General features: G+C 52.4%; 1 protein-coding gene across 4 annotated transcripts; it reads left to right on the plus strand.

The window, feature by feature from the left end:
* On the plus strand, nucleotides 1-14,779 carry FCGRT (Fc gamma receptor and transporter). 4 transcript variants are annotated; one of them, XM_054538396.2, is made up of 7 exons: nucleotides 1-220; nucleotides 1,126-1,212; nucleotides 1,597-1,848; nucleotides 1,926-2,201; nucleotides 13,026-13,295; nucleotides 13,986-14,102; nucleotides 14,456-14,779. In XM_054538396.2, exons 2-7 carry the CDS (start codon nucleotides 1,140-1,142, stop codon nucleotides 14,563-14,565), a joined length of 1,098 nt encoding a protein of 365 aa, XP_054394371.1. In that variant the 5' UTR covers nucleotides 1-220; nucleotides 1,126-1,139; the 3' UTR covers nucleotides 14,566-14,779.
* The last annotated feature ends 21 nt before the right edge of the window (nucleotides 14,780-14,800 follow it).

Raw genomic sequence — 14,800 nt, forward strand, 5'->3', positions numbered from 1 at the left:
CACCTGCAGGAATTTTTTAAGGGGATGCCGGGGGAAGGGCTTGAAGGAGGAACTAAGGAGGCTTCCAGAAGATCTTGATTAACAGCGAGCGCTAGGGAAGGCCACGGGGATACAAAGGGGTAGGAGGAGGATCCAGAGACCTCCAAGTTGTGGACTCCGGAGGCATCGAGTTCCTTTCCCAGCTTTGTCAAGAATTCCCTGAGCGGCAGACACCCTCAAAGTAAAAAACGGGAACCACAGAGAAGGAAAAAAAAGAACCACAAGCGTTTTGAGAAACAAACAGGCTGGGCCTAGGGCCTGGGGTGTGCCCTGCAACTGGGGGGTGGGGCTGGATGTTCTTGGAGTCAGGGAGCAGCAGCCTCCCACAGGATGTGAGAGAGGAACTGGGGTCTCCAGTCACGGGAGCCAGGAGCCGGCCAGGGCCGCAGGCAGGAAGGGAGCGAGGCTGAAGGGAACGTGAGCCGACCAGGGCCCGACTGAGGGAGGAGGGGCTGGGGGCCTGGACCCCTGGGTCTGAGGGAGGAGTGGCTGGGGGTCTCAACACTGGGTCTGAGGGAGGAAGGGTGGGGGCCCGGACTCCTGGGTCCGAGGGAGGAGGGGCTGGGGGTCTCAACACTGGGTCTGAGGGAGGAGGGGTGGGGGCCTGGATTCCTGGGTCTGAGGGAGGAGGGACTGGGGGTCTGGACACTGGGTCTGAGGGAGGAGGGAGGAGGGGCCGGGTGCCCGGACTCCTGGGTCCGAGGGAGGAGCGGTTGGGGGCCTGGACTCCGGGGTCTGAGGGAGGAGGGGCCGGGTGCCCGGACTCCTGGGTCCGAGGGAGGAGCGGTTGGGGGCCTGGACTCCGGGGTCTGAGGGAGGAGGGGCTGGAGCCTGAGGGGGACGGAAGGGGCGTGGCCGAGCTTGGGGCCGGGACTCTCAGCCTATCAAGTTTCTGTAATTAATTAACCAACTGAGATCCAGTTCAGGGGTGAAAGTTCTTCAGGTACGAGGACGGCATTGTTGTCAGTCTGGACCGAGCTCGCAGAGCCCCTTCTCGGCGTCCTGGTCCCGGCCCTGCCCGCGGTGTCCCGGGAGGAAGGGGCGGGCCGGGGGTCGGGAGGAGTCACGTGCCCCCTCCCGCCCCAGGTCGTCCTCTCAGCATGGGGGTCCCGCGGCCTCAACCCTGGGCGCTGGGGCTCCTGCTCTTTCTCCTGCCCGGGAGCCTGGGCGCAGGTGAGGGCCGCTCCGGGCCGGGGCCCTGCTGCAGGCGGGCGGGGGAGGCGGCCCCAGGCAGGCAGGGGCGAAGCCCCCGGGACCCGAGTTCCCCGCGAGCCCCGGGCGCTGCCTTCTCCGCTCAATTAACTTTCTCAACGTCTCCTGCTGGGCCTGAGGCTGGGAACCACCTGTCGCCTCTTGTGTCTCTGTTTCCCTCTCTCTCTGGGTCTCTGTCCCCCTCTCTTTTTGGGTCTCTGTCCCCCCACCCCCGGGTCTCTGTCCCCTCTCTCTGAATCTGTCCCCCTCCCTCCATAATAGATTCTTCTCCCTCCCTGGGTATCTGTCCCACTGCAGTCTAGTTCCCCGCCCGTGTGCTCCCTTCAGCTCTGTCTCTGTCTGCAGAAAGCCACCTCTCCCTCCTGTACCACCTCACCGCGGTGTCCTCGCCTGCCCCGGGGACTCCTGCCTTCTGGGTGTCTGGCTGGCTGGGCCCGCAGCAGTACCTGAGCTACAATAGCCTGCGGGGCGAGGCGGAGCCCTGTGGAGCTTGGGTCTGGGAAAACCAGGTGTCCTGGTATTGGGAGAAAGAGACCACAGATCTGAGGATCAAGGAGAAGCTCTTTCTGGAAGCTTTCAAAGCTTTGGGGGGAAAAGGTGAGATTCCGGTCTGGAGGGGCAAGGGGCCGGGTCCATGCTCTTGGGCCCCGCTTACCTGTGTTTGGGCGCCCCAGGTCCCTACACTCTGCAGGGCCTGCTGGGCTGTGAACTGGGCCCTGACAACACCTCGGTGCCCACCGCCAAGTTCGCCCTCAACGGCGAGGAGTTCATGAATTTCGACCTCAAGCAGGGCACCTGGGGTGGGGACTGGCCCGAGGCCCTGGCTGTCAGTCAGCGGTGGCAGCAGCAGGACAAGGCGGCCAACAAGGAGCTCACCTTCCTGCTGTTCTCCTGCCCGCACCGCCTGCGGGAGCACCTGGAGAGGGGCCGCGGAAACCTGGAGTGGAAGGGTGAGCCGGATCTGCAGCCGCAGGCTGTTCTGTCCTCTCTCCCGTCATGCCCACCTGCCTCAGTTCCCCTGCCAGGACCCTCAGTCAGCCTCCCACTGCAGCCCACGCTCTGCCCCCCATTCCTCAGGGGTCCTTCTACACTCAGCCGTCCCATGGCTCCCCAGCGCCCCCCCAGGACAAACTCCTGGCTTCCTTCTTTGCCTTCTTTTTGTGTGTGTGTGTGAGACGGAGTTTCGCTCTTGTTGCCCAGGCTGGAGTGCAATGGCAGGATCTCGGCTCATCACAACCTCCGCCTCCCGAGTTCAAGTGATTCTCCTGCCTCAGCCTCCCGAGTGGCTGGATTACAGGCATGCACCACCATGCCCAGCTAATTTTGTGTTTTTAGTAGAGACGGGGTTTCTTCATGTTGGTCAGGCTGGTCTCAAACCCCTGACCTCAGGTGATCCGCCCACCTCAGCCTCCCCAAGTGCTGGGATTACAGGCGTGAGCTACTGCACCTGGCCGCCTTTTTTTTTTTTGAGACAGATTCTCGCTCTGTCACCCCAGGCTGGAATGTGGTGGCATGATCTCGGCTCACTGCAGCCTGAACCTCCCAGGCTCAAGCAATCCTCCCACCTCAGCCAACTAAGTAGCTGGGAACCACCGCCCAGCGTCATCACACCTGGCTAACTTTATATTTTTTAGACACGGTGTCTCACTGTGTTGCCCAGGCTGGTCTTGAACTCCTAGGCTCCAGCGATCCTCCTACTTTGGTCTCCTGAGTAGCTGAGATTACAGGTGCATACCACCGTAACTGGCTAATTTTTTTTTTCCCGCACGATCTCTGTCGCCCAGGCTAGTGTGCAGCAGCGTGATCTCAGCTCGCTGCAATCTCTGCCTCCTGGGTTTAAGGGATTCTGCTGCTGCAGACTCATGAGTAGCTGGCACTACAGGCACGTCCACCATGTCTGGCTAATTTTTGTACTTTTAGTAGAGATGCGGTTTCGTCATGGTAGCTAGGCTGGTCTCACACTCTTGACCTCAAGTGATCCACCCACCTCAGCCTCCCAAAGTGCTGGATTTACTGGAGTGAGCTACCGCGTCTGGCCATACCTGGCTAATGTTTAAAATTTGTTGTAGATGTGGCATCTCACTATGCTGCCCAGGCCAGACTCAAACTCCTGGCCTCAAGTGATTCACTTTGGCCTCCCAGGGTGCTGGGATGACGGTGTGAGCCACTGTGCTCGGCCTTCCTTGCCTTAATGTCCTCATCAGACCCACGCAGCAGCACTTGTCTCTACACAGCCATCAGAGTCTACGCTCCAGCCACCCAACATAAGCAATGTCCTCCCTCTGAGCATTTGCTCATCCAGTTCCCCCTGGCACCTCTCTATTCCACCCTTCCCCCTCTCTGCATATACTCCAGCCCTCCTTATTCTTCAAGGTCGGGGCTGGATATCACTTCCTCTGAGAAGCCTTCCTTCAGCTCTGTAGGGCAGAGTTCACTGTTTCCTCCCTGGAGGCCCCCAGATCCCCCACTCATTCAACTGTTGGCCAAGAGCATTTGCACTGCCAGGCGCTACTGTGGGCCTTGAGCAAAGAGGGAAGTGACACAGGTTCACCCTCTGTGGCTCCCAGGCTGCTGGACAAAGATAGATACCAGCTGGGGACGGGCACAGATATTCATTCCAAGTGCCACAAAGGAGAAGTTGAGACTCAACCAGGTAGTTTTTCTTTGATCGTCTTCTTTCTTTTCTAAGTAGAGAAAATTTCTTTTTTTTTTTTTGAGACAGAGTTTCGCTCTTGTCACGCAGGCTGGAGTGCAATGGCGCGATCTCAGCTCACTGCAACCTCCGCCTCCCAGGTTCAAGTGATTCTCCTGCCTCAGCCTCCGGAGTAGCTGGGACTACAGGCGCCCACCACCACGCCTGGCTAATTTTTGTTTTGTTTTTTTTTTTTAGTAAAGACAGGGTTTCACCATGTTGGCCGGGATGGTCTCAATCTTTTGACCTCGTGATCCGCCTGCCTCGGCCTCCCAAAGTGCTGGAATTACAGACGTGAGCCACCGTGCCCAAACCTTTTTTTTTTTTTTTGAGACAGACTCTTGCACTGTCGCCCAGGCTGCAGTACAGTGGCGCAATCTTGGCTCACTGCAACCTCCGCCTCCCAGGGTCAAGCAATTATCCTACCTCAGCCTCCTAAGTAGCTGGGATTACAGGCACACACCACCATGCCTGGCTAATTTTTGTATTTTTAGTAGAGACGGGGGCTTCACCATGCTGGTCAGGCTGGTCTTGAACTCCTGATCTTGTGATCTGCCCACCTTGGCCTCCCAAAGTGCTGGGATTACAGGCATGAGCCACTGCTCCTGGCTTAAGGAGGGAAAGTTTCAAACTACACTTAAGTAGAAACAATAGTATAAAAAGGACCAGACACGGTGGCTCACGCCTGTAATCCCAGCACTTTGGGAGGCCGAGGCAGGTGGATCGCTTGATCCCAGGAGTTCAAGACCAGCCTGGGCAACATAGCAAGACGCCATCTCTACTAAAAACTCAAAAAATTAGCCTGGCATGGTGGTATGTGCCTCTAGTCCCAGCCACTGGGGAGGCTATGGCGGGAAGATTGCTTGAGCTCAGGAGTTTGAGGCTGTAGTGAACTGATTGCAATCCTGCAATCTAGCCCAGATGACAGAGCCAGACCCTGTCTCAAAAAGAAAAAAAAATATGGTGGCCAGGTGCAGTGGCTCACGCCTGTAATTCCAACACTTTGGGAGGCCGAGGTGGGCGGATCACTTAAGGTCAGGAGTTTGAGATAAGCCTGGCCAACAGAGTGAAACCCCATCTCTACTAAACATACGAAAATTAGCCGGGTGCGGTGGTGGGTGCTTGTAATTCCAGCTATTCGGGAGGCTGAGGCAGGAGAATCACTTGATCCCGGGAAGCAGAGGTTGCAGTGAGCCGAGATCAAGCCACTGCACTCCAGCCTGGGCAACAGAGCAAGACTCTGTCTCAAAGAAAGAAAGAAAGAGAGAAGAGGGAGAGAGAGAAAGGAAGGAAGGAAAGGAAGGAAGGAAGGAAGCGAGCATCCTATCACTGAGACTTAATAATTATCAACCCATGGTTTTTTGAATTTCACGCACATCCTCACTCACTTCCCCACCCCACTTCACATTAAGCTTTGGTAAATCTCAGACATCACAGTGTTTTTTTCTTTGTTTGTTTTTTGAGATGGAGTCTCACTCTGTCATGCAGGAGTGTAGTGGCTCAGTCTCAGCTCACTGCAAGCTTCGCCTCCCAGGTTCAAACAATTCTCCTGCCTCAGCCTCCTGAGTAGCTGGGATTACAGGTGCCCGCCACCTCGCCCAGCCAATTTTTGTATTTTTAGTAGAGATGAGGTTTCACCATATTGGCCAGGCTGGTCTTGAACTCCTGACCTTGTGATCCACCCACCTTGGCCTCCCAAAGTGCTGGGATTACAGGCATGAGCCACTGCGCCTGGCCAATTTTTGTATTTTTAGTAGAGACGGGATTTCACTGTGTTGGCCAGGCTGGTCTCGAACCCTCCACCTCAAGTGATCCGCCCTCCTCGGCCTCCCAAAGTGCGGGAGTCACCGTGCCCAGCCAGACTGTTTTGTTGATAAGTCCTTTAGTATGTAACTCTACTAGGTAAGGGCATTTAAAAAAAATTAATACCAAAACCATCATCACACCTACAACCAATTAACTGTAACTCCTTAATGGCATCAGATGTCCAGTTTTTGTTCACATTTTCCTGACTGTAAATGTTTTTTAAAGTTTGAATCAGCATCCAGCAAGGTCCACACATTTTGTTGTCTTTTCAGTGTCTTTTTCTGATTGTTGAATTTTTCTTTCTTTCTTTTTTTTTTTTTTCTTATTGAGACAGGGTCTTGCTCTGTCGCCAGACTGGAGTCTAGTGGCACAATCATAGCTCACTGCAGCCTGAACCTCCTGGGCTCAAGTAATTCTCCCACTTCAGCCTCCCCAGTAGGTAGGAGCACAGGTGCACACCATCAGGCCTAGCTATTTTTGTTTGTTTGTTTTTTGAGACAAAGTCTTACTCTGTCACCCAGACTGGAGTGCAGAGGCACAATCTCAGCTCACTGCAACTTCTGCCTCCCGGGTTCAAGCAATTCTCCTGCCTCAGCGTCCCAAGTAGCTGGGATTACAGGCGCAAGCCACCACGCCCTGCTAATTTTTTGTATCTTTAGTAGAGACAGAGTTTTACCATGTTGGCCAGGCTGGTTTTGAACTCCCGACCCCAGGTGATCCACCCACCTCGGCCTCCCAAAGTGCTGGGATTACAGGCATGAGTCACCGCGCTCAGCCGTATTTTTGCTTTTTTTTTTTTTTTTTTTTGGGAGACGGAGTCTCGCTCTGTCACCCAGGCTGGGGTGCAGTGGCACGATCTCAGCTCACTGCAACCTCCACCTCCCAAGTTCAAGCAATTCTCCTGCCTCAGCCTCCCGAGTAGCTGGGACTACAGGCTCCCACCACCACGCCCGGCTAATTTTTTGTATTTTTAGTAGAGATAGAGTTTCACCGTGTTAGCCAGGATGGTCTCGATCTCCTGACCTCGTGATCCGCCCGCCTTGGCCTCCCAAAGTGCTAGGATTACAGGCTTGAGCCACTGCGCCCGGCCAGATTCCAATTTTTTATCAGATAGGTGTTTTGCAAATATTTCTTCCACTCTCCAGGTTGTCTTTTCATTGTTTTAACTGTGCCTTTCACAAAGCAAAAGTTTTTAACTTCGATGAAATCCAGTTTATTCTTTTGTTTCTTCTATCGTAGATTATGCTTTTGGTGTTTAATCTCAGAAGTAATCACCAAACCCAAAGTCAGCTAGAACTTCTCCTGTGTATTTTAAGAGTTTTAAAGGTTTGCATTTTACAGTTAGGTCTGTGATTCATTTTGAGGTAATCTGAGTTACTTGTGATTTTGAGGGTCTTTTGATTTACAGGTTTCCCATTTCCTTTTTGTTTTTTTTTCCCTTGTAATTGTGGTTTGAAGAAAGTCAGTTTATGTCCTATTGAGTTTCTCCCAGACTGGATTTTGCCCTTTGCATCCTGTGATGTTGCTGGAAATAGTCCTCCTTCTCTTCTTCAAAAGAGCAGCTCGATCTAGAAGCTTGATCAGATTCTAGTTCAATTTTTATGGCAAGAAAACTTTCTGGGTAGTTGGTGTGTATGTCTGTGTGCATAGGCTGCAAACATCTGCTTGCTTCTGTGCTCTTCTGTGGACCACTGGATTTGGGTGTTGTTATGAAGTTCTTTGTCAGGTTTTCTCCTGATGGTTTTAGCGGACAGCAATGGCCATTGCCTTAGTCTTTTTTTTTTTTTTTTTTTTTTTGTGAGATGGAGTCTTGCTCTGTCGCCCAGGCTGGAGTGCAGTGTTGCGATCTCGGCTCACTGCAACCTCCGCCTCCCAGGTTCAAGCGATTCTCCGGCCTCAGCCTCCTGAGTAGCTGGGATTACAGGTGCGCACCACCATGCCTGGCTAATTTTTGTATTTTTAGTAGAGACAAGGTTTCACCATGTTGGCCAGGATGGATTTTTTTTTTTTTTTTTTTGAGATGGAGTTTCACTCTTATTGCACAGGCTGGAGTACAATGGCATGATCTCAGCTCACCGCAACCTCCAACTCCTGGATTCAAGTGATCCTCCTGCCTCACCCTCCAGGGTAGCTGGGACTACAGGCATGCACTGCCATGCCTAGCTAATTTTTATATGTTCAGTAGAGACGGAGTTTCACCATGTTAGCGAAGCTGGTCTTGAACTCCTGACATCAGGTGATCTGCCTGCCTCAGCCTCCCAAAGTGCTGGGATTACAGACGTGAGCCACCATGTCTGGCCTGGTTTGGTATTTTGTTAAGCAGAACCAAAGGCCAGACAGATTTTCTGTGCTTGGATTTAGTCTATATTGGAAGTACCTTGAGGCTAAAGGCACGTGGCTGTGAGCGCGACACAGGAAGATACAGATTTGCTGAAAAGAATAGTAAACATAAAGCAGAAGCCAGAACTGCTGATGGCCATCAGCCCGGCCCCTCCATTCCACTTGACCGTGCAGCAAATTCTGCCAACTTGCCAGAGAGGCAGCTCCAGGAGGGAGAAGCTGCAGGGCTTTCCTGAAGCAGCAAATGTGTTTTCTGCTGAGCAACCAAAACCAAGATCCCAGCCAAGACCCACGATTGCCCAGATCCACCCTCCCTGAAAGGATCTTGGGCAGTAATGCCCAGCCCTGGGCAATTGCTGAAATCTTTGCCTTTTTTTTTTCTTTTTTGAGCTGGGATCTTGCTCTGTCACCCAGACTGGAGTGGAGTGCAGTGACACAATCATAGCTCCGTGTAGCCTTGGACTCCCAAGCTCAAGAGATCCTCCCGCCTCAGCCTTCCAAGTAGCTGGGACTATAGGCACACGTCACCATGCCTGGCTAACATTTTCTATTTTTTGTAGAGATGGGGTATTACTTTGTTGCCCGGGCTGGTCTAGAAGTCTTGGACTTGGCTGGGCGCGGTGACTCACGACTGTAATCCCAGCACTTTGGGAGGCTGAGGCAGGCGGATCATGAGGTCAGGAGTTCAAGACCAGCCTGGCCAATATGGTGAAACCCTGTCTCTACTAAAAATACAAAAATTAGCTGGGCGTGGTGGCGGGCGCCTGTAATCCCAGCTACTCTGGAGGCTGAGTCAGGAGAATCGCTTGAACCCAGGAGGCAGAGGTTGCAGTGAGCCAAGATCGTGCCACTGTACTCCAGCCTGGGTGACAGAAAGAGACTCTGTCTCAAAAAAAAAAAAAAGAAATCCTGGGCATAAGGATCCTTCTGCCTTGACCTCCCAAGGTGCTGGGATTGCAGGCATGAGCCACCGCACCCGGCTTTTTTTTTTTTTTTTTTTTCTTTGAGACAGGCACTTGCACTGTTGCCTAGACTGGAGTGCAGTAGCGGGATTAGAGTTCACTGCAGCCTCAACCTCCCAAGCTCAAGCGATCCTCCCACCTCAGCCTCCCTGAATGGATGGGGCCACAGGTGTGTACCGTCGCACGTAGTTAATTTTTAAACTTTTTCAGAGACGGGGTTTCTCCATGTTGCCCAGGCTGGCCTTGAACTCCTGGCTTCCAGTGATCCTCCTGCCTCAGCTTCCCAAAGTGCTGGGATTACAGACATGAACCACTGCACCCAACCTTTTTTCACTCCCTTAACAAAACCTTTGGATGAACAAAAATTCTTAATTTCGGTGAAGTTCAGTTTATCGATTTCAATTTATACATTTTATAAAGTTTATGAATTTTTTTTTTTTTTTTTTTTTTTTTTAGACAGGAGTCTTGCTCTGTCGCCCAGGCTGGAGTGCAATGGTACAATCTCTGCCCACTGCAACCTCCGCCTCCCAGGTTCAAGTGATTCTTCTGCCTCAGCCCCCCGAGTAGCTGAGACTATAGGCACTCTCCACCATGCCTAGCTAATTTTATGTATTTTTAGTAGAGACGGGGTTTCACCATATTGGCCAAGCTGGTCTTGAACTCCTCACTTTGTGACCCGCCCGTCTCGGCCTCCCAAAGTGCTGGGATTATAGGCGTGAGCCACCGCGCCCAGCCCCAAGTTTATAAATATTAATTTATAAAGCTCAATTTTATCTTTCATTCTGTAGCTTTCTTGTGTATTCTCTTTAAGGAATCTTTCCTCTGAGTTATGAAGGTATTCACCTATGTCTTCTGGAAGCTTCATTGATAAATAGTTTCCACATTTAGTGATACCATCGATTTTGATTTAATTGCATGCTATGATGAGGGTAGGGGTTGAGGTGCATATGTCCAGCCAGCATCATTTATCGCTGGACCATCATCCCCTATCCCTCACTGGACTACAGCGCAGTGTGTTTTGTGGGTAAGGTGTGGATATGCTTCTAACCCTCTCCTATTCTGTTGATTTATTGGACTGACTTAGTGCCAATACCTCACTCTCTTGATTTGATGCAGCTTTTTTTTTTTTTTTTTTTTTTTTTGAGATGGAGTCTCGCTCTGTCACCCAGGCTGGAGTGCAGTGGCACTATCTCGGCTCACTGCAAGCTCCGCCTCCCGGGTTCACGCCATTCTCCTGCCCCAGCCTCCCGAGTAGCTGGGATTACAGGTATCCGCCACCACACCCAGCTAATTTTTTTGTATTTTTAGTAGAGACGGGGTTTCACTGTGTTAGCCAGGATGGTCTCCATCTCCTGACCTCGTGAACCACCCACTTCGGCCTCCCAAAGTGCTGGGATTACAGGTGTGAGCCACCGCGCCCGGCCAATTTGATGTAGCTTTATAGAAAGTTCTGATATCTAGACTGGGCATGGTGGCTCACGCCTGTAATCCCAGCATTTTGGGAGGCCAAGGCGGGCAGATCACTTGAGGTCAGGAATTCAAGACCAGCCTGGCCAACATGGTGAAATCCTGTCTCCACTAAAAATACAAAAATTACCCAGGCGTGGTGGCGTGCACTTGTAGTCCCAGCTACTTGGGAGGCTGAGGCACAAGAAGCACTTAAGCCTGGGAGGCAGAGGTTGCAGTGAGCCGAGATTGCGCTGTTGCACTCCAGCCCTGGGGGACAGAGAGTCAGTGTAAAAAAAAAAAAAGTTTTGATATTTAGTAGGTAACTTCTCCAGCTTTATCACCTGTGTTTTTGTAGGTTATTTGCATTTCTATGTACATTTTATTTTTTATTTTTATTTTATTAGACACGGGGGTCTCACTAAGTTGCCCAGGCTGTAGTGCAGTGGCTATACCCAAGTGTGATCATAACTCACTCCAGCCTCAAACTCCTGGGCTCAAGGATTCCTCCTGCCTCAGTCTCCAGAGTAGGTGGGACCACAGGCACATCCACCACACTGGCTAATTTTTTTTATTTGTAGTAGAGACTACGTCTTACGATTTGCCCAGGCTGGTCTCCAACTCCTGGGTTCAAGTGATACACCCACCTCATTCTCCCAAAGTGCTGGGATTGCAGGAGTGAGCCACTGCACCCAGCCTGTCTGCTAATATTATGTTTAAGAGTTCTGAATCTTTTTTTTAATTTTTTTAATTTTTAATTTTTTTTTTTTTTTTTTTGAGACAGAGTCTCGCTCTGTCGCCCAGGCTGGAGTGCAGTGGTGCAATCTCGGCTCAATGCAACCTCCGCCTCCTGGGTTCAAGCGATTCTCCTGCCTTAGCCTCCTGAGTAGCCGGGATTACAGGTGCGTGCCACCACGCTTGGCTAATTTTTTTGTATTTTTAGTAGAGATGGGATTTCACCATGTTGGTCAGGCTGGTCTCAACTTCCTGACCTCGTGATCTGCCTGCCTCCATCCCCCAAAGCGCTGGGATTCCAGGTGTGAGCTACCACACCTGTCCTGAATCTATATTTATGAGAGACATTGGCCTTAATTTCTCTTTCTTGTAATGTCCTTTGTTGTCAAGATGATACTGACCTCATAAAACATGTTGGGAGAGTGTTTCCTCTGTTTTATGGCCTGAAGAGTTTGCATAGGAGTAGAATCATTTCTACATTGGAAGAATTCACTAATTGATGTCTTCTGGACCTGGAATTTTAGTTTTCAGAAAGTTTTAAACTATGGATTAAAAATTTTAAATAGGCTGAGTGCGGTGCATCACGCCTGTAATCCCAGCACTTTGGGAAGCTGAGGCAGGCAGATCACAATGTCAGGAATTTGAGACCACCCTGGCCAATATGGTGAAACCCCGTCTCTACTAAAACTAAAAAAGTTACCCGGCATGGTGGTGCGTGCACCTGTAGTCCCAGCTACTCCGGAGGCTGAGGAAGAAGAAACGCTTGAACCCAGGAGGCGGGGGTTGCAGTGAGTCGAGATTGTGCCACTGCACTCCAGCCTGGGTGATAGAGCAAGACTCTTATCTCAAGAACAAAAAAAAAGGCCAGGCATGGTGGCTCACACCTGTAATCCCAGCACTTTGGGAGGCCCAGGAGGGTGGATCATGAGGTCAGGAGATTGAGACCATTCTGGCTAAGACGGTGAAACCCCATCTCTACTAAAAATACAAAAAATTAGCCAAGTGTGTTGGCGGGTGCCTATAGTCCCAGCTACTCAGGAGGCTGAGGCAGGAGAATGGCATGAACCCAGGAGGCAGAGCTTGCAGTGAGCTGAGATCGCGCCACTGCACTCCAGCCTAGGCGACAGAGCAAGATTCCATCTCAAAAAGAAAAAAAATTTAAATAGTTATAGGACTACTGATGTTTTAAATTTCCTCTTGTGTCAGTTTAGAAGGTTGTATTTATCAGGAATGTGTTCAGTTCATCTAAATTTTCAAATGTGTTGGTGTGGAATTTTTCATAATTATCCTCTTACTACCTTTTTTTTTTTCTTCTTTTTTTCCGAGACGGGGTGTCGCTCTGTTGCCCAGGCTGGAGTGCAGTGGCGCGATCCTGGCTCACTGCAACATCTGCCTCCCAGGTTCAAGCGATTCTCCTGCCTCAGCCTCCTGAGTAGCTGGGACTACAGGTGCCTGGCTAATTTTTGTATTTTTAGTAGAGATGGGGTTTCACCATGTTGGCCAGTCTGGTCCTGAACTCCTGACCTCAGGTGATCCACCCACTTTGGCCTCCCAAAGTGTTGCGATTACAGGCGTGAGCCAACATGCCCAGCCCAGGGAGGTGACATCTTGAGGGGACACCTTCAGGGTGGATAGGTTGAGTCTCTATCACCTAGGAAGCGCCTCCCCTTTTACCACTGTATTATCTGGGGTTAGCACGGTGCAAACATGGAGGCCTCTTTCTGTCCCTATCCAGCCCTGGCTCTGGGAGTGGTGGGCTCGCGACTTAGGCTTGTCTGCCTGGTTTCCTGCAGAGCCCCCCTCCATGCGCCTGAAGGCCCGACCCAGCAGCCCTGGCTTTTCCGTGCTTACCTGCAGCGCCTTCTCCTTCTACCCTCCGGAGCTGCAACTTCGGTTCCAGCGGAATGGGCTGGCCGCTGGCACCGGCCAGGGCGACTTCGGCCCCAACAGTGACGGATCCTTCCACGCCTCATCGTCACTAATAGTCAAAAGTGGCGATGAGCACCACTACTGCTGCGTCGTGCAGCACGCGGGGCTGGCGCAGCCCCTCAGGGTGGAGCTGGGTGAGGCCCCGCCCGGTGGTGATGCTCCTGGTTTCCCGTTGCCTTGTCTCACTGCTGCGCCGTTCCTTCCTGAGTCTGACCTTCTTCCCCACTGCTGCCACCTCCTTGAATCTGACTGCCTTGAACCTCGCGCCTGTCAGTGCCCCCAAAACCTGATGGCTTGTCCTTCCCAAGGCCGACTGCCTTCCGTCTCCTGCTGCTTCTGGCCTCACTGAGTCTGAAGAGCTGTTAACTACCATGGCCAGTCCTCCCTGAGTCTGACCATCTTCCATCCTGCTGCTGCTGCTGCTGCTGCTGCAGGTCTTCCTGGAATCTGACCATTCGTTGTCTGCTATGCTCGTCCTCACCAAGACTGACCGCCTGCTGCTTTGCTACCGCCCGGGCCCATGAGGCTGACTTCCCACTGCTCTGCCTGCCTCTCCCCACTGCACCGGCACAGCCCCGCCCTGCCGCTGCTGATCCATTGCCGGTGTGACTATGGGCAATGGCCGCTCGTGCTGTGGCTGGTTCTTACATCCAACTTGGGGGCACTCCCCAGATCGCCCGCCTGGCCTTGCCTCTGCCCACCAGACACTTGGTGCTGGAATCTTCGAGGCTGGGAGGGACTGGGACCCCCCCCCCCCAGTTCTGTGTCCTGACTGGGTGGGGTGGAGGGGCTGCTCCACATCTCACAGCGTTCTCTGGCTGCAGAATCTCCAGCCGAGACCTCCGTGCTCGTGGTGGGAATCGTCATCGGTGTCTTGCTACTCATGGCAGCGGCTGTAGGAGGAGCTCTGTTGTGGAGAAGGATGAGGAGTGGGCTGCCAGGTGTGGGGCAGCGGGAGGAAGAGGCTCCGAGAGAGGGACAGAGACCCCAAGAGAGGGGCACACAGACCTGGGAGGATAGAGACCCAGAGATGGGAGAACAGAGGTGCAGAGAGAGGGGGACAGAGACCCAGAGGGGACAGAGTCCAGAGGGAGGGGGAGACAGACCCAGAGGAGGGAGGCAAAGATGTAGAAAGAGGGGGGATGGAAAATTGGGAGAAGGGGAGACAAAGGCCCAGAAGGAAGGGGATAGAGACTGAGGAAAAGTGTGTGAAACACACACACAAATGGGGGACGCCAGTCAGACCCAGAGCGCCTCAGAGATTCTGATGACCTCTCCCTCTCTCTCTCCTCAGCCCCTTGGATCTCCCTTCGTGGAGATGACACCGGGGCCCTCCTGCCCACCCCGGGGGAGGCCCAGGATGCTGATTCGAAGGATGTAAATGTGATTCCAGCCACCGCCTGACCATCCACCATTCCGACTACTAAAAGCGAATGTAGTCAGGCCCCTTTCATGCTGTGAGACCTCCTGGAACACTGGCATCTCTGAGCCTCCAGAAGGGGTTCTGGGCCCAGTTGTCCTCCCTCTGGAGCCCCGTCCTGTGGTCTGCCTCAGTTTCCCCTCCTAATACATATGGCTGTTTTCCACCTCAATAATATAACACGAGTTTGGGCCTGAATCAGTGTGTTCTCATCATTTT

Source organism: Pongo abelii, chromosome 20 (genome assembly GCF_028885655.2).
Source record: "Pongo abelii isolate AG06213 chromosome 20, NHGRI_mPonAbe1-v2.0_pri, whole genome shotgun sequence".
In the NCBI taxonomy this organism is placed as follows: Eukaryota; Metazoa; Chordata; class Mammalia; order Primates; family Hominidae; genus Pongo; species Pongo abelii.

Coding starts and splice junctions, on each gene's coding strand:
- FCGRT (XM_054538396.2), top strand. CDS start 1,140: ATGGGGGTCCCGCGGCCTCAACCCTGGGCGCTGGGGCTCCTGCTCTTT. Junction 1,849..1,925: donor CAAAGCTTTGGGGGGAAAAG/GTGAGATTCCGG, acceptor TGGGCGCCCCAG/GTCCCTACACTCTGCAGGGC. Junction 13,296..13,985: donor GCCCCTCAGGGTGGAGCTGG/GTGAGGCCCCGC, acceptor CTCTGGCTGCAG/AATCTCCAGCCGAGACCTCC.